General features: G+C 32.3%; 2 protein-coding genes across 2 annotated transcripts; one reads left to right on the top strand and one right to left on the bottom strand.

Annotated features, from left to right (window-relative positions):
* Positions 1-4,800: 4,800 nt before the first annotated feature.
* Positions 4,801-7,668, bottom strand: LOC125073050 (golgin subfamily A member 7). The gene is made up of 3 exons (XM_047683733.1): positions 7,336-7,668; positions 6,694-6,846; positions 4,801-6,533 (listed from the first exon to the last, which is right to left on the bottom strand). The coding sequence occupies exons 1-3, from the start codon at positions 7,486-7,488 to the stop codon at positions 6,351-6,353; spliced, it is 489 nt and encodes a 162-aa protein (XP_047539689.1). The 5' UTR covers positions 7,489-7,668; the 3' UTR covers positions 4,801-6,350.
* Positions 7,669-14,619: 6,951 nt separating this feature from the next.
* Positions 14,620-15,582, top strand: LOC125073190. The gene is made up of 3 exons (XM_047683915.1): positions 14,620-15,100; positions 15,172-15,318; positions 15,401-15,582. The coding sequence occupies exons 1-3, from the start codon at positions 14,620-14,622 to the stop codon at positions 15,580-15,582; spliced, it is 810 nt and encodes a 269-aa protein (XP_047539871.1).
* Positions 15,583-26,156: the final 10,574 nt, after the last annotated feature.

The following is a 26,156-nucleotide window of genomic DNA, read 5'->3' as shown; positions in this document are numbered from 1 at the left end:
AGGCTCAAACGTTCTAACTTATATTTATGACATACGACATAAAACATGGAAGGCAGCGATGTATTCTTGACATAATTAAATACGCCCGTTTTTTTATGTGATACGTCAATTAGTACGCTTTTAGGGGTAGGAGCGACTTTCTATGCCATGACGGCAAACGGCATGACGCTTTCCTGTGAGTAATATATTGTCACGATAGACAGTACAAGAGAACTCCCGTTCTGTCTCCTGTGTGGGGGTATATTATGTCCGTGATATCTACTATGATAATTATAAGAAAAAAATTCGTCTTTTTTCAAAAGACGTAAATTTCGATGTTAGTAACACTTTTACTGGGCATCTCGTTACGGGCAAATTTTATCTCTTTGTAATTTGACAAAGGAACTACTAGTTTCTTGCTAGTTCTGCGCGGTAGAATCTACATTCCGAATTCTTAATGCTGTATGACATGACGATTGTACTAAGCTAACACCTACTTAAATAAATAATATTTTGATATCGTATAGGTTTGTGAAAATATAAATAAAAGGAATTATAAAATAGAAATGTTAAATCATCAATTTATAACCCTCTAGGGAATGGACTTGAATTAATCGATCACCCATACATTTAAGTAATCAAATACCGTTTAAGGTTTTTTTAGCAAACAATAGTTATATGATCGATAAGTTGCCAGGTTTTTTTTTTAAATTTAGGCTACTGAATTGTTTTACATACGCCGTATTCATAATAAATACTGTAAACAAAATTTCGCTATTCGTCCTCCGATAATTGAATCATAATCTGAATAGTATCATATAGATATAAAGGAATTATAGCGCACAGTCAGCATATCAAAAGATCTCTGGTTCAAACCCCGGGTCAGGTCAGTGTTATATTAATTGGGGGTTTCTGATAAGAACTTATCAGCAGTCACATCAACGTCTTAGAAATCACGTAAACCCGTAACATTCCGCTGTGAGAGTGCGAAAAGAGAGCACCTACTTGGGTTGTGCAACTTGTGAACATACTTTTGCACTATTATACCTTCTGCGCTAAATGCCTCGCCTCAATTGAGAATGGCCGTCATCACCAAAATTATTCAGGAGGATATCATCATTGAATAGAGTACCTACTCCTCAGAAAATGATTATTCATTTAAATATAATGTATGCAATAGCATACCTGCACTACTAGACATTGGCAGGTAATAATGAACGAATTAAATGTACTTGACACTGTACCTATTAACAATACAATGCTCCAAGTTTGCTGATCAGAAAGGAGTCATGAGTGTTTGTGGAACTAAAGCAAGTTGTAGGTACTTGTTACTTACGCTAAAAATACGAATCTTACGTGATTACCATTACATAAATGGATAATTATTGTTATTCTTCCAGTTTTACAAAAGCGAAAGTTAAATTGCTCGTAATTAGACACTTATCCTTCAAAGTTATGAGAATATTTATGTTCAACAAGAAAATATTTAAGATACCTATAAATATTTCATAATAGAATTAATTAAGTTCTGAGCTATAAAGTAAGGCTCCTATGATTTAAGCCAACAGAACAACCCCCGCTACTCAAACGCCGCCTACGTCAAAGTAATAACGACATAATTAGATTCCATAAAATCTTATGTTTACGAGGGCCCTCGAGGAATTATGCGGGGGATCAAAGATTGAGTCAAGTGACACAAATGTTATCGATTCACACTTCTTGTTGATACTAAAAGTGTAGCAATAAAATATTCATAGATTATTAAATAACTTTCCACTTACAAATCCCTGATATATATATAAAACGCGTTTTAGTAGCATTTTTTTGGGAAAAATGAACCAGCTCCTCTTTTACGAGATGACAATAAAACGGGTTAAATCCTTTAGAGACTTTATAAATGTCTTCAATAGGACTCTACATTTGAAAAAGATAAGACTGGCTCCATTTAACGAAGAAAGAGAAAAACTCGGCAGATTCGCGCGTAATTGCCACGTTATTTTTGGGTACCTATTGCCGACGTTCTGACCCTTCCTGAATTCACTTCGAATGCGATTAACAAAGTCATCTTAAGTAAATTTGTAAAGGTATTGTTTTATATTTACATCGAATAGGTAATAATTCGACATAAAACATTTATAGACTTAAAATTATTCTTTTTTTTTAAAGAATTACGTGAAACTAATTAGACTAACATAACCCGGCTATTTTGTTTATATTATAAATAGATGAATTTACAAAATAGAGTTATAACCTAAAACTAATCATAGAAGAGTAGTAACAGCAGCAGTCCCTACTGAATTTCTTTCTCTTGTCATGTACATTTTAATGTGAATGTACCTTTAATATTTTAGAATTATTCTTCTCCTATATCCTTCCTTTTTTGGAGAACCATACAAAAAAGCAAATCAAATTTGCATTAGCTACGTCAAAATTCTTCTAAATATCGGATATCAGCTTAAGTGGGATTCTTACTCAATAAAACTCCTGTATCGTTTTAACACACGGATATAGGTACTGCTGCTCAGCTCCCATGCTGTGTTCAGCTCTCAGCTCGGAGGGGCTCTCTTCACGGTCCCTTGCCAAAGAGTAAAAAATATATAATTCGGTTCGTCTCCAGTTTTTAAGTCCTAACTAAGCCTTGGAATATATGTTCAAAATAGAGATCGCAGAATATTTCAAATAGAAAATAATAATTATGTGAAATAGTAAGGAGGTAAAACCTTCTAGATTACAGAAAACAATTATTATTATCAATATAACGTATGATTTAGAGGTCACTGCAACTGCCTGCTATCAGATAGGTTTTACCTTGCATATGACAAATATTTGTATAATTGATATGGATGTTTGCGTCTGATTTATGTGTTTCCGGACCCCCGTCGAGATATAATTGAAGTCGACTTAAGACATTTCTTAAGAAAAATATTTTGTAAACCACCAACTCATAGATATTCTACCGCCAAAAAACAATACAGAAGATGTACAGCACAAGGGACATAATTTTCTATGAAATGGGTCGGCGGACGTGCAAATGAACCATCAAGTCATCACCGCCCATTGACATTAACACCGTAAGAAATCATTGCTTACATCTCCTATACACCATCAATCTTGGTAAACTACTTGGTGGTAGGGCTTTGTGCATGCCCGTCTGGGTAGGTACCACCCACTCATCAGATATTCTACCGCCAAACAGCAGTACTCAGTATTCAGTTTTCCGGTTTGAAGGGTGAGTGAGCCAGTGTAACTACAGGCACAAGGGACATAACATCTTAGTTGCCAAGGTTAGTGGCGCACTGGTGATGTAAGGAATGGTTAATATTTCTTACAGCGCCATTGTCTATGGGCGGTGGTGACCACTTACCCTCAGGTGGCCCATTTGCTTGTACGCCTACCGATATAATAATAAAAAAAAAAAACTAAGTTATTATGTCCTTGTGTCTGCATGTTGTATATTTGAATGTGAGTGAGCCAGTATCGGCACTTCTAGTTACACTGGCTTATAGAAACACAATCAAACAAATAAACGTTGTTCAGCCGTAAATATATCATGAGTTGGTGGCCTTGTACAAAGCCTTACCGCCAAGAAAACATAACATATTAGTTGCCAAGAATGATGGTGCTTTAGCGTAGTTGGAATGGTTAATTTTTCTTACAGCACCATAGGCGGTGGTGACCACTTATCATCAGGTAACCCATTTGATCGTAATCTTATAGATATTAATATGATTATATATATAATTTTCTTCACTAACAACTACGAGATGAATTATGAGTACAAGTTACCAATAATAAGTGACCAATCAGATTTGTATTTGAAATCGCGACTTAATCGGACTTTTTTTTACGAAGTACGCCATCACAACTTTATATAAACTGTAAAGGAAACATAAATAAATAAAATAAAATAATTCATACATAATTTTTGTAATTTATAAAGTCATAATAAATTTTACAATATAGCTATTTCTTAATTTTACTCATTAGTACAAATAGTTTAATTTTTACATACATTACACATTGTTCATTAAAGATTAATGTGGCCGTGTAATAATTAAAAAAAAACGATGTACATTTTTACACGATCGATTTTTTGTCATTCTCATACTGAACTAACGTTCAAAAACGTTTTTGACATTTATAATTGCATAAATCTACATGATATCAGAGATCATTTGTTTTGTATTATAATTGTATTGGGGAAAATTTATAACAATTTAAATAATAAATTCGGTCTGTGTTCATGCTTTATTTGGAAATGGAATAATAGTCATGACATTGTTCTCGTGAAAAAGGTATAAATATATTTTTTCTATTTATTAGAGCCAAGGTATTGCGACATTCAGTCGAAAAATAAATTAGCTTCATTCAAAGCATCAAAGCTTCAGTGGGTTAAAATATTAAAAATAATAATAATTAAATGTCAAAGCAATTCAAAATAATTATTCAAGATAAAATCAACTAAGAAAATATTATCATTTTATATTATGTTATTAAAAATACACTTCAGATAAAAATGTATATTAATTCTGATAATTTAAAATATTATATGTAAAATAGGAGTTCTAATAAATATAATTACATACTTATTATTACATAATTTTTGTTAAATAATATTAATTCTACCTTAAATCGAAAATTAAGTTTTAAAATAAATATTAGCAAATACGAAGCTAAATTATTCATAACTTAATAAATGCCACCCAAATAGGTCATATATAATTTAAAGACAATAATATAAGTTAACGTTTGAACTTGTGATCCTCGAATTTGGTGATTTTTTACAATGGCGACATCTAAATTGTTTTGAATATGTCAATATTATTATGTAAATAGTAATTAAATTTTATATTAAATTAAAAAAACAAAGTTTTTTCCAGAAAATCATCAATGCGTCATCCAAATTCTAAAATTAAATTAATATAAAATATATTTGGGGTCCGTCAAAAAGGCATTATGGCAACACTCATCACTACAATTCGGAACAAGTTTAGCTGAGATTTGGTTGTTTGATTTGATTTGTTTGGTAAGTAGTACTTGGATAGCAAATAAAATTACTCTTAATAACATTACTCAATTTCACCCTTAAATTTCTCATCTCAGACTCAAATTTGAAGTAATACTAGATCAATTTCTAGTATATATATCATGATAAATAATTAATATTGTAAGGTGCATCTTTAACACAAAATTATCCATTCAAAATCTTCTCATTTCGTCTTTTTAGTTATTGAAAAGCAGTGAAATTGTGGTTCATAAACAACATAATATTATTCAACTTTAAGTTTCGTATCAGAAGTCAGTTTGATAAATATTCATATAGAACTGTCCAGAAATCGGTCGCAATGTTGCCATTTTAAAATAAACCATTTAATCCAGTTCAATCACCATTTATGTTTAAATATTAGCTACTTACGTTAATCAAACATAAATATTAGATGCCTCTCAAAAAGCAATTGTTTTGGAATCACTATACTGATATAAATTTTCATAGCTCACATTAAATTTCAAAATTACAACCCATACGATACATCCTTGTAATACAATAATCCTATATATCCGTTCTTAAAATTAAACTATTGATTACATAGTTATAAGTCTTATTATAATAATAAACATCTTTTAAAAGTTAAAACAAGAACACCTATCTACAGATACATATTTCATTTCATCAGAAAACCCTATTCATTTGTTCACCCTCTCCGTGAGTAAAATTGTTAATGTTCTATTAATCCGTCAGTGTTACTAATTGTATGTACTTAAACAAATTCCAACAAACTCGACTCTTGCAAATAATGCATTTCTTGTTAATTTACTATAAGAGTATTTTTTGCAAAAGTTGTTCATGATTAAAAAATTATTAACTACTTGAATTTAGTTCAATTTTCATTTTACGTCTTTGCATTTTTTTCCTTTGAAATAAATGTAATGTCACAACTAACATAACGAAATAAATAGAAATAAGGTCTTATATCTAAGATTATATTTCAAATCTTCAATCTAATATCATCCATCATTTTACATTTTTAATTCCTCACAAAGCACGGAAGAGCATTTTGGCATAGGGAGTTCATTCATACTCAATTGGTTCACACCAATCCAAATACAATTTATATTTAATATTAATATTACACAATTGGTTTTAATAACAAACTCAGGTGCTTAAGTTACAGACCATATAAAGGCTTACGAATGACACTTCTAAACAAATTTTAATTGTATTATTTACATTATTTACCTAATTTTAACACTTACTGATAACAGAATTTATATGTCCAATTAAATAACAAATATGACAGTAACAAAGCACCAGTATATTAAAACCAATACCTTAATTGTTACATGAAGAACTCCCTGTTTTCGTGTGGTGGTCAAGTGTGTCGTAATTGTGATGTTGTCGAGTTACCAGTTGGACTTTGACAGTTTGGTACGTCAATGATCGTTATCTCTATCACTCGCAATCCTCTGAGTATAGGATCTGTTATGTGTATACCTCTGGGATTGTAGACTCTTTCATTCTGTGTTGCTATGAATTTTGAAATTTTTCTTAGGTGCTGAAATAAGATATACATACTTTTTGGTAAAACATTTATATTTACTAACAAAAAAAAAAAATATTTATAGATTCCTTCAATAAAACTTGTGAAACAATAATAAACTCCTGTCTTATTATATTATTTTATAAATAAATTATGAATTCTACAACAACTTTACCTTTTCATAGTGTGTCTCTGTACATATGTATATAAAATAAGCCGTGAGACAAGCAAGACAACCTTCACAGTAGGTACTGCAATCGGCTGTTTCTGCCATTTCAAAATGCTCATTCAATCTCTCCATTGTAAATTCAAATGTTTGTCGGTCTATCTGCAAATGAAAATTAAACTAATTATATATATATATACATATTCTCATAACATACATACATACAATTACAGCTGGATTTTATGACAATTTATTAGAAGAGTTATGGACTCGGTGAATTGACTTGGCAGTATTTTTATCCCTTTATTATAAAGTTTTTATACAATACAATAAATATTACAAACTTTGATAATCTTTTTTCAAAATATAGAAAAATAATTGGTGTATCACAAGAGTTGCCAAATATTAACAACTTAAATAAAAAACATTTTTCAGCTCTTTATTAGCTTTATAAAATATTGTTACAGATTAAAATATCATTCTTAGAAATTTGAATATTTTTTCATAGTATTAATCTTAATAACAATTTATAGGTTAATGAAGTAATAATATGATTTCTTTTGGATTGAAAACTAAGTTCGATAAGAAAACTGATATCAAGGACAGTCATAAGGCGTGTTGACATTAGATAAACAATAAACTTTCACTTACTCTGTCTTCCAACTCAGGAGGGAATCTCGTCTGAAATTTAACCGCCGTGCCCTCCGAATAGTCTCTCTGTATGAAGATCTTAATACCTTGTTGAGTTGGTGTCTGTTGGCTCCCGGGCGTGTTAGGTCCGGACGGGATACGATTGTTCGCCATTATAAAGTATTTTTTTCACAATTACAACAGAAACACGAAATTAACACAATCACTGATAGCACTACGAACACATTATAGAAGTGTTTTTTATATGAAAAAGTAAACAAAAACGTGTGATTTAGTTAAATTAAGATCAAGAACGATCGGTTCGCAATTCGATAAAAATTGACGGTGACGTATTTAGCGTCTGATTGACAGTGACAGCGACAAATAGTCTATGAATGGACGCCATTGATCATAGAGCTTGCGTTCAAAAATTAAATAATTTGTACCACCTTGGTAGAATATGATGATTAAGTAAACTCAATGAATATCAGTTTAGAAAAAACAAAGATTATATTTTTAGAACCAGAAGTAGGAATTACTAAAAGAAAAAAAAACAAATAAGCTAACCTCTACAACAATGACCTTTAATTTACAATAACAATCAATTTACCACAAAAGATAAAAAAACATTTAATTTACAAGACAAATAACCATCAACGCTACACAGTCAATATGATAATCGCGATCCAATCTGTCTGCCGCCAAAAACTCCCGCCCTTTTTTTTTTTTTTTTTAAAAGTGTATTTGTTTGACTTGACGCAGATGTCGCTCGGCTAAGATGTTTATTCCAACAATATTTATTTCAAAGATTATAGTAATCATATTTCATTAATAATTTCAATCAACAATAGTTGATTGAAGTTAATAATGGTTTGTTTATAATTTATGTCATATTTTGTGTTCTCGCCATTTATTATGACTTTTGGCACAAATAAAAGCCAGAAAAAAAATATTATGACATTGGCAAAGTATCTATAAGACTAAGTATAAGTGATCTTAATTAGTCATTTATATTACAAGTAGGTCTGTTGGTAGGTGTACGTATGTTAGTTAATTCATCAGGTGCAAATCTAGGCAAGCACTGCTAAAGATTCATGTGTTTAATATGTGTTATTAATTAATTATTCATCTCGTGCTCGGCGGTGAGGAAGGAACTTAATATAAGCAGGATGAAAATCTACTGATCGACGTGTATCGGAGCAGCGTAGTGGAATATCTTAACTATGTAGTATAAATGCAAAAGCATGTTTGTTTGTTCGTTGAGCTTTCGGGTTTTTTCTATTAAACCAATCATCATGAAATTTTACATACATTTTATCAGGGGTTCCGAAAAGGACAAAGAATACTCAATATCGGCTGATCTCCCCCCCCACCCTGCAAGCGAGGACGGAAATCATTTTTACATATTGTTACTTCATTCCTAAAAATGTAAAAATTAAATTAAAAAATCGTACACATATCAACGTCTCAAACGTAGCGGCTTAATTGATTTACGTTCGTCAAACTATCGTCCCGCTTAATATTCAACTGTCGATCAAAGCGAAATCGGCCTGAATAGTTTGTTGTCTGATCGCTAATCAATATCTAATTCTGAATATCATTTAATCGTTAAATTATTGGATTTTTATACCAATGGATATTAATTTTGTGTGGATATATAAATAAAATTGTTATTCCTTACTATCTGTTATAAGAAGTAAGAGTGTAAAATTTGGTACCATTTGTCAGATCTAGAGTCTCACTTAAACTATTGAAATCTCATATATTATATATAATCAATTTTTTTTCTCATTAGAATAAATTTTAACCAACTTAAACCAGCAGGAAGAGCCGAGATGGCCCAGTGGTTAGAACGCGTGCATCGTAATCGATAATTTCGGGTTCAAACCCAGGCAGGCACCATTGAATTTTCATGTGCTTAATTTGTGTTTATAATTCATCTCGTGCTCGGCGGTGAAGGAAAACATCGTGAGGAAACCTGCATGTGTCTAATTTCAACGAAGTTCTGCCACATGTGTATTCCGCCAACCCGCATTGGAGCAGCGTGGTGGAATATGCTCCAAACCTTTTCCTCAAAGGGAGAGGAGGCCTTTAGCCCAGCAGTGGGAAAATTTACAGGCTGCTAATGCTAAAAAACCAGCAGTGATTAATTGCCATTAATCTCTGCTATTTAAAGTGGACTTCTGGTGGTCGCCTGCTTTGGGAATGACTGATCTAAGCGGTCAATTTATCTTGTTGTTAATAACTATTATAAATCCAAACAAAATATTCTTTATCAAGTAGACTCATAAAATCACTTTTGAATCGTTATGTTACAGTATTGAATTCATGTAAAGCTACCACCGGAAAAGTAAATACTAATGAAAAGAACTGACAAGAAATTCAGTAGCATTAAAAGTAAATAAATAATTAACAGTATAAATACGACTAAATAACGCCTTAAAGGTTGTTCTTAAAGTCTGTTTCTCCCTTTTGATAAGAAGGCGTGGAGCTTATTCCAGCTGCTCAAATGCAGGTTGAATACACATGTGTCACTATTTTATTGAAATTAGAAACAAGCTGATTTTCTCACGATGTTTTTCTTTAAAGGCGAGCACAAGATGAGTTACTGCTTACTTGCTTGCCTGGGTTTGAACCCGCAATCATTGGCTGCACGCGCTGTAACCACTGGGCCATTTTATTTGTTGTCTTTGAATGTTGATAATGTTGCAATTAGAATAAGATATACATGTCTTAGCCAACTGGTTAAATAAGCCATTTATTAACAGCCTAGACACATTACCATAGGGCGTCGTTCTGGCCTGAATGACACTCAGCCAAGCGCCGCCGAGCAGCGCCGTTTAGTAAAGTAGGCGTTTAATTGGATGGCTAAAAAGCTAGTTGCCTGCGACATAATAGATATTTTTTTTGCGATGAAGGATTAAAACTTAAAACTATGGAATAATTAAAAAAAGTTTTAATGACTGTTTTTTCAAACGTATACCTTGTCGTTTCTTAGTATTCTAATAGAATAAAAAAGAGCATATAGTATTTAGGTATTTAGTTATTTCGCACGTTTCATTGCAAAACTTTATATCGATGCCGTGAATATGTAATTTTTTGGTGCCGTTAGCGACGTTTTTCATGTTTAAATAAAATGAAACAGGTATATTGTCGATTATAATACATATCAATACAATTATGTTTTATTCTTGTTTATATATTTATTAAACCAAAAATATATATTGTAAATACTCCGTTAAAATTAATTTAAATATCTACATAAAAGCATAATATAGAAAAGATAGAATCAGGTGTTGAAAATTAATTTAATTTTGAGAATATTCTTAATAGTTCAGATAGTTTCTGTTTGATATATATATATATATATATATATTTGGTTATGAATGATAAATTGATAATTAATCGTTATTTATAATGATTATCGTTGAAATAATGTAAGAGGTGCAACGTTATTTCACTAGAAGGCGCTACGTGTACAGCTTTAAATAATTTTAATTGAACTAGTTTAATAACTGACTTTTAAAATAAGGAAATATAAAACCTTCTTCTTTATAAACTCAGCTAAGCATACATAGAAACTTTCCATGAAAAGCAAAAGAAAATCTTCTTTGAAACTGACCAAAAAAAAACATAAACATGCTTTTCTTCATTACGTCGAAGCATTTCTTGTATATCGTAGTGTTAACACAATGAGCACTGGTTGAACTCGAACCCACTACCAACCATACCGTTACTAGGCTATTACCGCTACATTTGCCCATTATATAAAAGAAAGTGACGCCGTCCATTGCGTTCGCATTCCTTACGTAATAGAGGACACATTTCTTATTAATTAATCATTCCACACATAACTTCGAGTGAAAGATATCACTTCAAAACGGATGCTAAGTGTCGTGACGCGGATAACAATTAGTTGACTGTTGAGGGTTACTCCTGAATGATAAAATTTAAACAGCTGATTGTAGGTTTGGAAGACTACTACGAAATACGACCTCGTTTCATTAGTCTAGGACTAATTGTAATAATGTATTCCTGACCGTATTTTTGTATGTCTCGATGATTTAGTAGCTATTATTCTGCAGATTTCGAGTTCCTGAATTGTAGTCCAGAATTAGGAAGTAGAATACTTTCTGACCTTATTCTGGTTGCGTCGAATTGCCGACCCTTCAGACAATAGGTACGGAATAGGGACAGTAACTGTGTTTGCATGGACATTTGTGGATGATGTCTCCCACCGCAGATGTCTAATCTTTGTGATTGAGTGCCGTGTCATCATTCGGTCACGAGGACATTATTTCTATGTATGTGTGAATTTTATCATCATAATTATAATAAAGTAGCTACATATGTTTCATCTGAAATATTTTTATCATACGACCATTATCTTTAAAACAAATGAGAAAGCAGAAAGCCCTATAAATTGTTATTACCTTTCAATTAAAATAAGTCCGTCTCTAACCAGTAAGTTTACCCGTGCTATGCGTATTATTGATTATATCCGACATTTTTTACCCACAAACTCTAAATAGTTTTCAAGCATATTGGTGTATATCACCAAACGTAAACGCATTGTTTTAACGAAAAATGATTTGAAATTAGTATATTCGTATTCCTTTCATTTATGTGCTACAGATGTAAAGTAATGTATTCCGACTAATGATACGGTTATATTTTCGTCAAAACAAATGTATATGTGTTTTATTCATTCAAAATGATAGACGGCGGCTGTTTATTTGCTCGATAACATATTTTTTGACGTTGACGTTATAGGTCAATATAAATTACAACTGATTTATAATATTCGAGTATGTATATGGATTAAATATAAGCTCATTATAAGTACGAGTTGTTAGTGTAAGCAATTCGTAACAAGTGATAATGTAGGTAACAGTTGACAATTAACGAAGTTATCGTGAACGCGTTTGGACGCATCAATTCCTATAATGAGGCATTAAAATGGTAACAAAAACAAACACAGTCACTAAGCTTTGTAAGAAGCCATTACTAGGTTTAATGTCAAAATTTACATTAAGTTCAAGAACGCATATGTACTGTTTTCATGATATCTTTTTCTTTTTGTTTACAAAATTGGCAAAGGTCTTAAATTTTTTTTTGATAGCCAAATTGTGTAAGGAAAAAATAATGATAAGTTGAACTTGGCTTATGTAGAAAACTGTGTTAAATTGTAATAATACTATATAAAATATAAACTAGTAATACTGATACATAAATAAAACGCGCTTGAAATCTATAAAGTTAGGGTAAGTTTATATAGACTATGTGGAGAAAACTGGTTTAATAATGTTATTACTTGGCGGACGAGCAAATGGGCCACCTGATGATAAGTGGTCACCCATAGACAATGGTGCTGTAAGACATATTAAAAAATGGGAACCAAGATGTTATGTCTGCTGTGCCTGTAGTTACACTGGCTCACTCACGCTTCAAGCTGGATCACAAAAATACTGGGTACAGCTGTTTGGCGATAGAATATCTGATAAGTCGTACCAACCCAGACAGGCTTACACAAAACTCTACTACCAAGTTATATGAATCATCAACGTCATTGAAACATAATCAACAAATTAGTTTGTCATCGTATTTAGTACACTTGTATATAGTATTCACAAAATAATTTAAATATTATAAACAATGTCTAATTTCTTCGGGAATAACGATGTAACGTAATACCGAATAGAGACCATATTCACACAGAATATGTCGATTTTATTAACAACTAGTGGTCGGCAAATGTAAGATATAAAAAAGCCTACAAAGACTATGTCCTTCCTTGGCGTTCAAGCTTGCTGCATATTTCATTACATTTGGTTAAGTGATTGGGCCTTGGAAGTGTAACAGACAGACCAAAATACAGACAGAGATAGTTTCGTATTAATATAATTTAAGTAGAGATTATATTATGCTGTATCTGATTTATGCTTGAGCTTCAAAAATTTAATTACTATAAAACGATCTCACAAAATGAACATCAAATTACGCTTTAAATCGGATAAAGTCGAATTTGTCTGGCTATCGGCGCGCAACAAAAACTGAGATACAAACTTAACATTTAGACAGACCTATTTGTAATTAAGAAAGTGTTTTGGTTCATTTTTATTTTAAATGGGGCGCTGCATTTCTTTCAATCAAGTTCTGTTTGATCAGTACAAAGCGACAAATTTAGCTTAAAGTCGAAAATGCTTACAGCGCGAGATAAAAATGAAACTGAAATAACAGTAACGTATTTTTTTAAAGACGAGGAAATTTGCCGCCAATTTGTACCATTATGTATTAGAAAATGATTATTTTGACAGATGCTTGGGATTTCCTTGTACTGCGGATTATTGGTCGTTTTGAGTTTAAAGTTTTTATAAGATATAAAAATAATTTGACATGCATGTATAATTCGAAAAGAAATCACAGTCATTATTTTAAATTACGGTGTAGTAACTGTCAAAATTCACTTGTGCCAAATAACGCAATTAAAAGAAAAAACGATACATTTAATAAATTAAAAATTCTAGACAAATGCATCGTTTAACACTATATTTAAAACGTCCTGTATGTGCGACCTCATTCGTTTGAATGATGAACAAGGACTACTATTTTTACTTTCCCCTGGGAACACTTTCACTTGCCAGGATATCAAGCAACCCAAATGTCGACAGACACCACGATAAAAACACAAGATGTTAATATATACACTGGCAATTTTACCAGTGGAAGATCTCTAAACGAAATCTGGCATACATTTTTAGTATTGACTTTTATATATATATAATAGGACTAAAATGAAATAAAAGAGAAAAAAAATGAATTTAAAATATATTAATATGGGAGGTTTTGAATGCCAAGAGATATCAAACGATATCTATGTTAGGAAAAAGACTGACGGCTTATAATTGAAATTTCATGAAAAATCTCTTAAATGAATCGAATTTTTAATGAATATTGCTGAAATCCTTATTTTGAAACAAATAATTAAACATATTTGTGAATAAAATAATTACTGTACTCAAAATTAATTTTCACACCATATGGCCTATCTAATTAGAAGACGCCTACAGAGTAACAGTTTTCCAATACAAAGTCGCCTCCCAATTAAAATGTACCGTGGCTATAGTATCGCATATGTATCGCCAATGTTAGCACCAAAGCGCATTCGGACACCACATCACGTATTAATGCTCGTATATAAACCCAGCCCTGGACTACCCTAACATACATTGTGACCGTTTAACGGACGGCAGTCAGACGCACCTGCCGTCAACAAATAAACAGTGATAAATTAAATAGTGCGAAATGTTTAAATTATTAGTGATATTGTCGATAGCGGCGTTCGCTAGTGGACAGTACTCGGCATCGAAGCTCGTTAAAAACATTTACAATGAATGTTTGAGTCAATATTCGGTGGAGTGTGTGAAACCGAGGACCCTGGAATGGATTTCCCATGTAGCTAACGATGAAGAGATCAAGATTACGGATAATCTTTCAATCGTCAAGAATGCGGAAATCGAAGATGAAGCCGTCGATCCTAGGATGGCGAAGGACCCCGCTTATGCGATCGTCGATAAAGTGGATCGTTTCCTTCAGACTCATGCAGTGAGAGTGAAAGTTCCCGAAGAAATCGCCAGCAGTGCTGCTTCAGAATATGTACCAAGGTCGCTCCTCACCGACCTACCATCTGAACTGGATATGTCCTTGGACGGAGAAGAAGAAGTTGAGACTTTCGAAGGCAGGAAGAAGAAGATCAAGCTCCCCAAACCTTTGAGGATCAAGAGCAGTACGTTTATAGCAACAATAATATTTAATCTTAAAATAAACGAATGGTGCTCATTATTTGATTATTTTCAGAACATGGTTTCATCAAGAAGGTGCTGCTTCCTTTCCTCCTCGGCCTGAAGTTCAAGGCTTCAGTTTTGGTACCTCTAGCGCTTGCTATGATTGCCCTTAAGACATGGAAGGCTTTGACTCTTGGTCTCATCTCGCTGGTTTTGTCTGGTAAGGATCTAGCTAATTAAGAAACATTAATTTTAAACGAATGCTTAGAATATAGTTCATAATTTGTTTTATTATGTTGCAGGTGCTATGGTTATCTTCAAATTCACCAAACCAAAGGTTGTGAACTACGAAGTGATTCACTACCCACAACACCACGTAGAGCACCATGTGGACCATCACGCTCCCGCCTGGGATGCCCACGGCCCCTACCAAGCGCGATCATACGAAGACGCACACGAAATCGCCTATTCTGGACAAATATAATCTGATATTATGTTAAATAAGACGGACCTCTGACTAATTTATTTATTTAAATTATTTATTGCTAATGTAAATAAATCTTATATTTAAGTTTCAATTTTAATCAGCGTTCATTATTTTGATACCTCTATCTTTCTTTTTAATTAGTATGCTAAGATTGTAACAAGGACAAAAATCTTGGAAACCGTTTACGTAACGGAGAAAAGTTGAAAGTTAGTAGTAAATAAATTAGAAAATTATGAGGAATACACTTGAGATACTCCTTGAGAATATATTAAATTATAATATATTTAAATAAGTATAATTAGTTTAATATCATCATTTATTAATTCACATTTAAAAGTAAATAACAATTTTTGGTAATTTTAGAAAAAATATTCTCTGGAAAATATAATGATATTTTATTGCTTTTGGAAGTCAAGTCTTAGTGGAATTAGTACTGTGTTAATGACAAAGTCATTGTACAACTTAAGTATAGTAAGATTCTTACCTACATACATACCTTATACTGCGTGAAATACAGACTAACGGATTTACAGCCATTTCATTTAACTACAACCACATCAGCATTGTTGAAGTCAAATTTATTGTTGTCTATTTTATTCAAATTAAACACTTTCAAATTACCAAATCTCGCGGGTGTATGTTCAGAATAATTAGGAGTATTGCTTAAAATATTCGAGTTCAAAGAGTTCAGCTTCTTATTATGATGATTGACGCGATTAATAAGAATTTCTGCGTCATCATTATCTATTTTATTGTTACTACCTTTATTTCTAGATATAAGTGTGTCCAAAAATTGTCCAGGATCGAAAGATTCCGGTTCATAACTCTCTATATACAAAGGTCGGTCAATAACAAGCGTATGTGGAACATCATGAATATATTCTTCGATTGGTTTCAATTTAACTTTCGTCCCGTTTCGCTTCTTAGTACTTTCATTCGAATTGTAATTCAAGTCAGGGGTATGTTCATCCGGCCTCGGTAAAAGTATTCGATTAGAAAATGTTTTGAATACTTTAGACCGTCGCAAAGGATTCATTTTGTAAATACTTAGTAGAACATTGAAATTGTCGGTATTCGATCTCTTCTTTCTGTTTGTAGTTCCTGGTTGTGGGATCTGTAAATTGTTTGTTTTAACGATTATTCTTTTTTACGGTTTCTGATAAGGCATAAATTGCTCATCCTAGTAACAGTAAATTTTAATACAAATGAATACTACTGAATATCGTATTTGAGGCGGGCGGCTTATGAATCTTTTTTTTTGTATAAAAATATTCAATTCTTTGGATATGAATATGTTACAAATATTCATGCGTGTGCAAAGAATGACTTTAAAGAGCTCCAAATCAATCAGATGGATGTCAATAGTTCGCTCAATTGCAAAGATAAACATAGTAAGGTAGTGTAACATAAAAACTTAATATCTTAGTTTTGGCACGACCTGGGGCTTGAACTAGTCCTATTCAAGTCCCAGGTCGGGCTCTGCAGCCTTATAAGTCACTATGTCAACAAGGCAGTCAAATTATAATTGTACATAAGGACTCCTTATTCTTTTAGTAATGATATAATTGCAAAAATATTAATATATTCACGTAAATCACGTAAATATTGCAAATTTGAAACGAATGAAACTGCAAAGCGTGCTACGTATATATAAATATTATATACTAAGACCTTCTTCAAAACGCCTTGCATCTGCTTATATTCGTTTAGCATATATTGGTTTGATAGTTTTTAGGTATTACGAAGAAATATATATTTGCCAATAAGCAGTTGTACAGCGCGATAGAGAAGTTTATTAATCTCTTAATACTAGTGCTAAGGAAGAAATCACTTGAAATGTTGTAAACCGACTTTTCATGTCACGCTAATTTAAGTCTTATAATTACTATAGTTAATGTCGAATATCACTTATTGATATTTCGTGGCATGCGATGGGCCTCGTCTAGAATAAAATCATTAAAAATAACAAAAATTCTTACCCATGTTAACGAGACTGTCACGAGTATGAGGCAAACTTTCATTGCGAGTCTATTTCGTCCACCGTAACGAATAATAGCATTATAACCTACCAATATTTACAAAATACTACACTTATCAGCAAAACTACGAAATCATACGTATTTTCATACTTTTTAAACCGAACGTAACTGATTAATGTGACGCTTTTTCTCCAAACCAGCAAATTACTAATTTGATATTTCCAGTAAATAATTTCCAGTGGCTGCCTGAAGTTTGGAAGTTGGTAGAAGTACATTCTCATGCACTGGAAAGCATTTTTTAAATATAAAGACGTACGCACACTTGGAAATTGGCTACTTTGAAGTAAGTGGTCGTGAGTATTGATGGAGGATTGTTAAAATGCAAGCTGTTTTCAAAAATTGTGTTTGTGGTGCAAACAAAATTCCATTGATTTCAAAATTAGAACAATATTACATCAAACAAACACCGGAAAAAACTACATTCACAAACAAGATAAACTGTTGCCAGTTAATAATAGATTAGCCATTTTAAGAGAAATGTATAATTGTATATTATATATTAAATACTGTTTTTTAAAAATAAGGAATATACAGATAGCTAATTGCCAATTAAGCTTTTAAAAGTAAGGTTACGTTAAGGCTCTTTGCTCTTTGCTTTCCTTGGTGCACAAAAGTGCAAGTCCATCTGGGTAGATAGCATTCAATAGATATTCTACCGCCAAAAAGCAATACTTTGTATTGTAATTGTTCGCTTTGAAAAGTGAGTAAATCAATCTATCTACAGGCACAAGGGACATAACATCTCAACCCAAGGTTGTTGGCGGAGAATATCACCATATTCTGCTTAAATACTTCCGTCCCTTTTCAACGAAATTCTTATCAGATTGCAGGTAAGCGGAAGAAAAAAATTTATATATCAAAAAAGTCTTATGTATGCTTAATCAATAGAACTTAAGAAAAAAAATAATGGAACCAAATTGTCATAAGATAATTATAATATTAATTATTAATAAACACTTAGAGCCCAATATAAATGTACGTATCTAAATATAAATCTAAGTCAGTCAACTAATAAGGAATTTAACTACACGGGTACGGCAACATCGGGATGTTTAAAGCGTATAAAAATGGTTATGTAAAGTTATTTTTTTTTTATCGTTACAATGAAGCCCTTCAGGTAGGTGTTAATTTTATTAATATCTTACATACTGGAAGTGAATATTATTATCTTAAAATAATTAGTTATTAAGTTTAAAAAGTTAATTAATTAATTAATGTTTAAAGTGTTTTTTAATCCATGTGCTGAATAACTAAAACATATATGTTGCTGATTTAATCGAATAAAATAGATTTATTTTTAAACTAGTTGTTGCACGCGGTTTCGCTCGTGTTTTAGGGGTTGGTCGACAGCGTTAGGCATAAAAAGGGAGTCCTTTCTTGATTCTTGAGTTCAAACTTGTTTTATACAAAATTTCCTCAAATTCAGTTTCAAAAGTTTTAAAGTCATCACATACATGCATGCGTATGTGATGTAAATCTTATCGAAACGACTTTAACGGTTTGTTGCTAGTAACTTAAAAAAAGATCGCTTACTGATGTACAATAACAATTTGACAATTGTTGGAAACCGGTATAAGAGAACTCTCGATATATGGTATATATATAAGTAGACAACGGCAAACAGTGATCACTTATCATAAGTTGGCATTTAAATGAATTTAAAATATGTCTCTCAAATAATAAACATATATCTTATTAACAAACCCGCCCGAAAGACGACGTCCAGTCAATTTTTCACTTATTGAAAAAATTCCATAGACGAATTTTTCAATTATACATGGATTTCAATTTTTGTTTTCAAAAAATCGAATTAAACAAAAACGATTTTACAAATCAGTTCGGCCATTTTAGAGTGATACTCTTACCAACGAAAAGTATTTCATTTTAATTTATATAGAATAAATTCTGTAACAAATCATACAAGTCTGTGTATGTAAATGTAATTCTGCCACGCTACTTTACGGATAGGATCCGACAAACATATGGAAGAATTTCATTCGACACATGCAAGAAATCTTACCATGATTTTCTTCAACGTCGAAAACGAAATAGGTGCTGGTTCAGATTTGTAATTAATAAATAATTTTTAAGTTAATATCCACGTAGTCTAATAACTTTGATTTCTGCTAATCACTGTAATCATTTGGTAATATTATATATATATGTGTGTGTATATTGTATATCATAAACGTTACTCTATATTAACGAGAAACGGGTTAAAGACTGGTGAACCAATATAAACAAAATTTATACCAAAAGATGCAGGAGATTTTAGTATTTGTATAAACATAGCAGACATCTGTTGATGGTTTTACTTGAGATCACAAAAAAGTGCAGTGATTAAACCTACCTAGGGTTTATTAGATAATTTAATGGGTGAAGAATAACTACTGAGGTTTTTGCTAATTTTTTCGGATTAAAAAACCATTTCTAAGATGAATAAAGTATTTAAAATATACTTTATTCTTTATTTTTTGTTTTTTTTTTTTAGTGTAATCATTCACTTAATTTGCTACACGAAGCTCGGTTTAGCGCAGACACCAAAATGGATGAAATTGGAGAAAGAGCACGACCCAATGAGATTTACAACTACTATGACCCCATACATCGAAGGCAGTCTCGTGACGGTGCCACCGCCCTACGAGACACCAGATTACCGAGTCGAAGAACCACTATTCCTCCCAAAAAGAACATATTTTTATGCAGAAAAACAGAGGCCGTATCGTCTGTCACCGCATTATAAGACAACGATAAGGTGGTATAAGGTACATTAGTTGTTCTGTTGGTGACGATGGGGGAATTGCAGACGCTTAAGTGAAATTACAAATAGAACCCCTAATATGAATCATAATGAGTATGTCTTTATTGATTAGTAAAGTATTTTTATATCCATATTAAATCAACATTTATTACATTTTAATTAAAAACAAAAACATATGTCTGATTAAAGGCTGCAATTATATTTAATGAAGTAGCTTCTGGTATTCGAAGTGATATATATGGGTGTCTAGCCATAAAATTATAATACCAGTCCACACCTAGCATTTCAGTAACTTTATTAAAATCTCTTTTTATATTATTAGACCTGGAATAATCAAATGCTATTTTTTAGATTAGGAATTGTTACTCCAAAGAACGTCTTGCAGAATTTATAATGAATTCCAGATCTTTTTCTTGAGATTCATTAAAAACTGACTTTTACTTTTTTTCTGGGATAGTATTAACACATACTTTATTCTTAGTAGTCTTTTCTTCTTAGGATCTTGCATACATCTTTTTAATAAATCAATGGTGTAAGTTCGTTCTTTTTTGATAATATATTTTCGAGGCATGTAGCGTTATTAAGTATTGCTATAGTTTTTGAGAATCTTTAGCCGGGGAAATTGCGGACCTCCGTATTTACCTAGCTAGGTACTTCGACTGCAATTAAACAAAAAAATACAACGATGATATTTTATAGAATTTGTTTTAGAAATTTCAGAAAGGATACAACCGTTGGTTTTTTTTGCACATCAACGTTCGCAAATACCTTCCATAATTTGTTAAAATCCTATAGAAGAGGAGAAAAAACAAATATTAACAGATAACGAGAGTTGTTGGTTATGTCCGAACTTACCGTTAACTCGCGAACAGTCAGCCAAAATCACCAGATGGTGATTGAGTAGCTTATGTCCACATAAGTGGAATTATTTCCAGTAATACCAAAGTCAAATTATCTGACGTGAAGAACCAACAGTGCTTGTCTGTAAGAGTTCACTTCGCATCTCACTTGTAAAATTACTTGAAACTTGACAGCCGATTTATGGCGATACCCTATTTTGATACGAGTACCCCTTAATTTGTAATCGTTATAGTCACATATTCAGACATGTTTTAAACAGAAATCTTCGATAAAAATTTACGTTTTCTTATATTATCTGTGATCATCATTACTATTAAGTTAAAATTTCATTGATATTTTGTATTTATTTGAGTAAATATACGTTGAAGCTTAGTAATATCCTACGTCCATAGACACCGAAGCCTTAAAAAATATCAACCATTATTTACAACTTACAAATTTAATTTACCTGTCACTGTGTAAGGTCACTAACCCCTTAAACTCGAAGACAGGAATACACATTGATATTCAGCGGCAGAATAACAGAAGCTAACGATAAATAATATGATAACTATTTATTTTAGGACAATATGAATTTCGCGGGATGCTATTGCACGACTGTATACAAGAGGTTGATTCCTCTCGCTGGCTGTGCTGTGATTACAACCCGTCACATCTTGACCACGGCCACATCAACTCATCTCGTACTAAAAGATCGTTACGATTACGAAACACTAGAAAATATTCTCGGAGCATGGTATGATACGACCCTTGACAACTTCAATAGTTCAATGTACTTATCTCCATCAAGAATTCATTATCACCCACTGGTATGTACTTGTTAGTTTAAGAAAGTAATAATAGCTTCGTGCGCGTTTTAATTTCATAAAAAGTTATTGTTGTAGCCTAAGTTACTCCTTATTACATCAGTTATCTGCCACTGAAAGTCCCCTCAAAATCGGTCCAACCGTTACAGAGATTAGCCGGAACATACAGACGATTTTTGTTTTTTTCACAACATCACATACATTACTCTGATCCCAATGTAAGTAGCTAAAGGAATTGTGTTTTGGAAAATCAGAAGTAACGACGGTACCACACACAGACCCAAGACAACATAGAAAACTAATGAACTTTTTTATACATCGACTCGGCCGGGATCGAACCCGGGATCTCGGAGTGGCGTACCCATGAAAACCGGTGTACTCACTACTCGACCACGGAGGTCGTCATAATTGACAAAAAAAATGTTATTTTGGTATATGTACCGTGTATACATACATACATATTATACATTTAGTAAAAAGCGGGTATTTTTATGTTACAAAGAGACAATCCAATTTTTTGATATGTATAGATTTATTTAAGAAATAACTAATATTAATGTGCCTTACATCTAAGAAACTAAGATCTTACGTTATGTTCTTTGGCCGTTTGCTGTAGTAACTTCACCCTTCAAACTGGAACTGAACGATAGTAAATATTGCTGTTTGCTGGTAGAATATATGAACCTTGAACTATGAACCGAAGAGATTGCACCAAGGTCTAGATTACAAAGTGGCTAGATTCAGAGCTAGTCCTGAGTTCATGGTTTAGATTCCTGGATACAAGACTAAAAATATTATTATATCACGTACATACTGAATAAAAATGTACGTTTATAACTTTTTAATGACGTTGCATATTTTTTTAGTGGCATAGACCAGAACATGTCAATAGATCTCATCCGTTTTCATTCACCTTCGATTTAGCAGTGTGGGCAGCTACCTACAATGTTTACGGGTGGTATTTTATGAAGGGAAGTACTACAACCTGTCTTAGAGCATCATCGCATTCGTAAGTTATTCTTTACTTGCTTGTGTCCTTACAGAGACAACTGTTTATTCAACAGAAAATTGTAGAATTTTTATTTTTAACTGAGGAAGGCTGCTATCACACTTGCCACGAATACCCATTGCGCATTTAATTTAATAAGAATAGATATAATTTTTATTTAAAGCCGTGTGGCCCAGTGGTTAGAACGCGTGCATTTTAACCAATAATTGCGGGTTCAAACACTGGCAAGTGTTTTTCACCTCTGAATTTTTATGTGCTTAATTTGTGTTTATAATTCATCTCGTGGCGGTGAAGGAAAACATAGCGAGGAAACCTGCATGTCTCTAATTTCAACGAAATTCTGCCACAAACCACCCAAATCCATATTGGCGCAGCTTGTAAAAAATTTACGGGCTGTTACTGTAGAATAATTTTTAATTCTAGAATTAATCGTTAAAAACGGTTGTGATGTTTTTTATGATTCTATTTCATATTATATATATTGCATTGATTAATTAATTTTGAAATTGTAATTTTTTATTTACTAAGTTAGATTTTATTATTTTATTTTATCGTCCTTTAAACAAATAATAATAATTATATAAGGCTTAAAGTTATGTAATTTTTAGACGAGATCATGGATCTCCTGTACCAACGAATGAACTGTTTATTATCGTCGGATACCAGTACATGTGGGCCTTTAAACACAAGCCAATGCCTTGGTTCAAATATGCAATTCTTACCAGATACACCACGAGTCCATGCCCAAAGGTATGTTTAAATAAATTACTTAAGTTAAATCGAAATTCATAATAATAATATTTAGAACAAATATAGTTTAATTACAGATTATCAGACAGTTAAATTCAATTTACATGGTTATGTAATGCAAATAAATTTATTGAATTCCAGACGGAGTGGGGTTGGTTTATTTGTTTATATGGCGATTGGGCTAGATACGGTATAGAAGGCGGTGCTGCACTACACAGATCTTTCCAAGGCCGATCCTGGAGACACGACGGGTTAGTCGCGATGGGAGCCTTCAGTATGAGACTGAGGTCCATCGAAATGACCCATTATTTTACGATATTGGATAACTGGGCTGTACTTGATTTCCTGTACGAAGCTTACGAATCTAGTTTTCCATATGCCTGGTTAGACGGGAGATTTGAAGATACAAAACACTATGCCCCAAGGGTAAAGCCAGGTTTCCATGTTCCAAGAAGGTACCCACAAGGAGAGGAACATTTATATGTCCCTGAGACATAATGGTCGAAGAAATTATTTATATTTATTGCGCAATTTATAAATCAATATAAAATATTAACCTACAAATTAGTTGACAATCTACAAAATTTTGGGTATAACGCTTTTTAAGAAGGCTTCCTTAGGAAGAAAAACGGAAACCAATTTTAGTCGTAAAATTTGCCTCAAGTATTCCGAGAGTCCTCTTATCTATAACGATTTGGTGACGCGTTATTATGCAAACAAGCTAACAATGCAAGATAAATAAAGGCTTAAAAAATAATGTATGTCGTGTATATGTCGTTTAAAAAAAATACGTGTGCCTCTCGGGACGCCCGACAGAAGTGATCACTTAAATTGATCTAAAATTTTATGTATGTTAATATAATAATGTAAGGAAAGCTTATTTGTTAATGAAATCTTTTCATTGATTATAAAATATATTTTATTGTTTGTTACAATTCTTCAATATGTTTATTAGAATTTTGTGTATGATCATTATTAGTATCATTATTGCCTGCCTACAGCTGCCGTATGCGAAAGAGATAGGAAAGCCAGATAGACGGGCGCCGTAACGCGTTACGTAACGAAGCGGTTTAATCACATTGTAATTTGACAATAGATTGTTTACACATATGTCTATATTGTTTATTACAAACGGACAATTGTATTTAATGTTTTTTTTTTTATAAAATAATTGAATTTATAATATGTCTTTTAATTACCAACACATTTTAAACTATAGTATAGTATTCATGAAATTCAATATTTATTATTTTGACAATTTCAAATATAATTTTTACTTAATTTAAAATCACACAGAATTAACAAATCTTAGTCATCAATTTTTTCGTTAATTTTACTGAACTAATTTCATCACTTGAATCACGCCAATGCACATAACTTAATCAGCGGATCCCACGACGCGTGGGAATGTAACAAGTGCATAAATAATTGTTTTTGTTTATAGAATAACTAAGCGGACGAGAAAATATCTGATGTTAAGTGGTTACCACCGCACATACACTGCAAACAATATAAACCATTTCTTACAAAGCCAATGTGCCACCAGCCTTGGGAGTTAAGATATTATATATCTTATACGTGTAGGTGCACTGGCTCACCCACTCTTCAAATTGAATCACAACAGTTATAAATATTGCTGTGGTGGTAGAATATCTGATGAGTAGGTTGTACCTATCCAAAGGAGCTTACTAGGCAGTTTACAAGGTTCTAAGCCATACCATAAAGGAGCTTCTCAAACACGATCTCAAAATAAGGTATAGCGTGGATTTTTATAGTTAACTCATTTCAGCCATATTTTTTTTGAGCAGGATTACTGGATTTGCCGTAAGTTGTGACCAAGGTAAATTAAGAGCATGGACAGTGCGATCAGCATGGACCAAAAATCTTTAATAGTTAAGAAAATTTGGTGGGTTTTTTGAGGTATATCCAATCTGGTAAACGGCTGGTTATGTCAACCTCATCTTAAGCACAACAAGCACCCGGGTACAAGTGTTGTGGCTATCTCTTCCCAAAAAGATCTTTAAGAAACTTATTCAGGTGCTTCACCGATTGCACCCTGGATTATGATAGGCCTGAGTTATACGATAAAATCATTTACAGATTACACTTTGACAGATATCAAGTCCATATTAACCACACGCTAAAAAGTGAGTTTATTTATTAGTTTGTTTTGCCTTATCGTCTTAACTACTCAACCGATAATGATAACATTTTGTATATACGTTTTGCGGAACATATAATCTCTTCATAAGACGTTGAAGGCAGTTATTATGCAAATATGTAAATACATAGATCTGTGTCTATACTATTACTGACATATGCAGGAAGTTTTGTTGAGATGTTGT

Source organism: Vanessa atalanta, chromosome 23 (assembly GCF_905147765.1).
Source record: "Vanessa atalanta chromosome 23, ilVanAtal1.2, whole genome shotgun sequence".
In the NCBI taxonomy this organism is placed as follows: Eukaryota; Metazoa; Arthropoda; class Insecta; order Lepidoptera; family Nymphalidae; genus Vanessa; species Vanessa atalanta.
The sequence above is the reverse complement of the archived record's forward strand: the minus strand, read 5'-3'. Positions and strand labels throughout refer to the sequence as shown.

Coding starts and splice junctions, on each gene's coding strand:
- LOC125073050 (XM_047683733.1), bottom strand. CDS start 7,488: ATGGCGAACAATCGTATCCCGTCCGGACCTAACACGCCCGGGAGCCAA. Junction 6,847..7,335: donor CTCCTGAGTTGGAAGACAGA/GTAAGTGAAAGT, acceptor TTTCATTTGCAG/ATAGACCGACAAACATTTGA. Junction 6,534..6,693: donor CAGAGACACACTATGAAAAG/GTAAAGTTGTTG, acceptor ATCTTATTTCAG/CACCTAAGAAAAATTTCAAA.
- LOC125073190 (XM_047683915.1), top strand. CDS start 14,620: ATGTTTAAATTATTAGTGATATTGTCGATAGCGGCGTTCGCTAGTGGA. Junction 15,101..15,171: donor ACCTTTGAGGATCAAGAGCA/GTACGTTTATAG, acceptor GATTATTTTCAG/AACATGGTTTCATCAAGAAG. Junction 15,319..15,400: donor CATCTCGCTGGTTTTGTCTG/GTAAGGATCTAG, acceptor ATTATGTTGCAG/GTGCTATGGTTATCTTCAAA.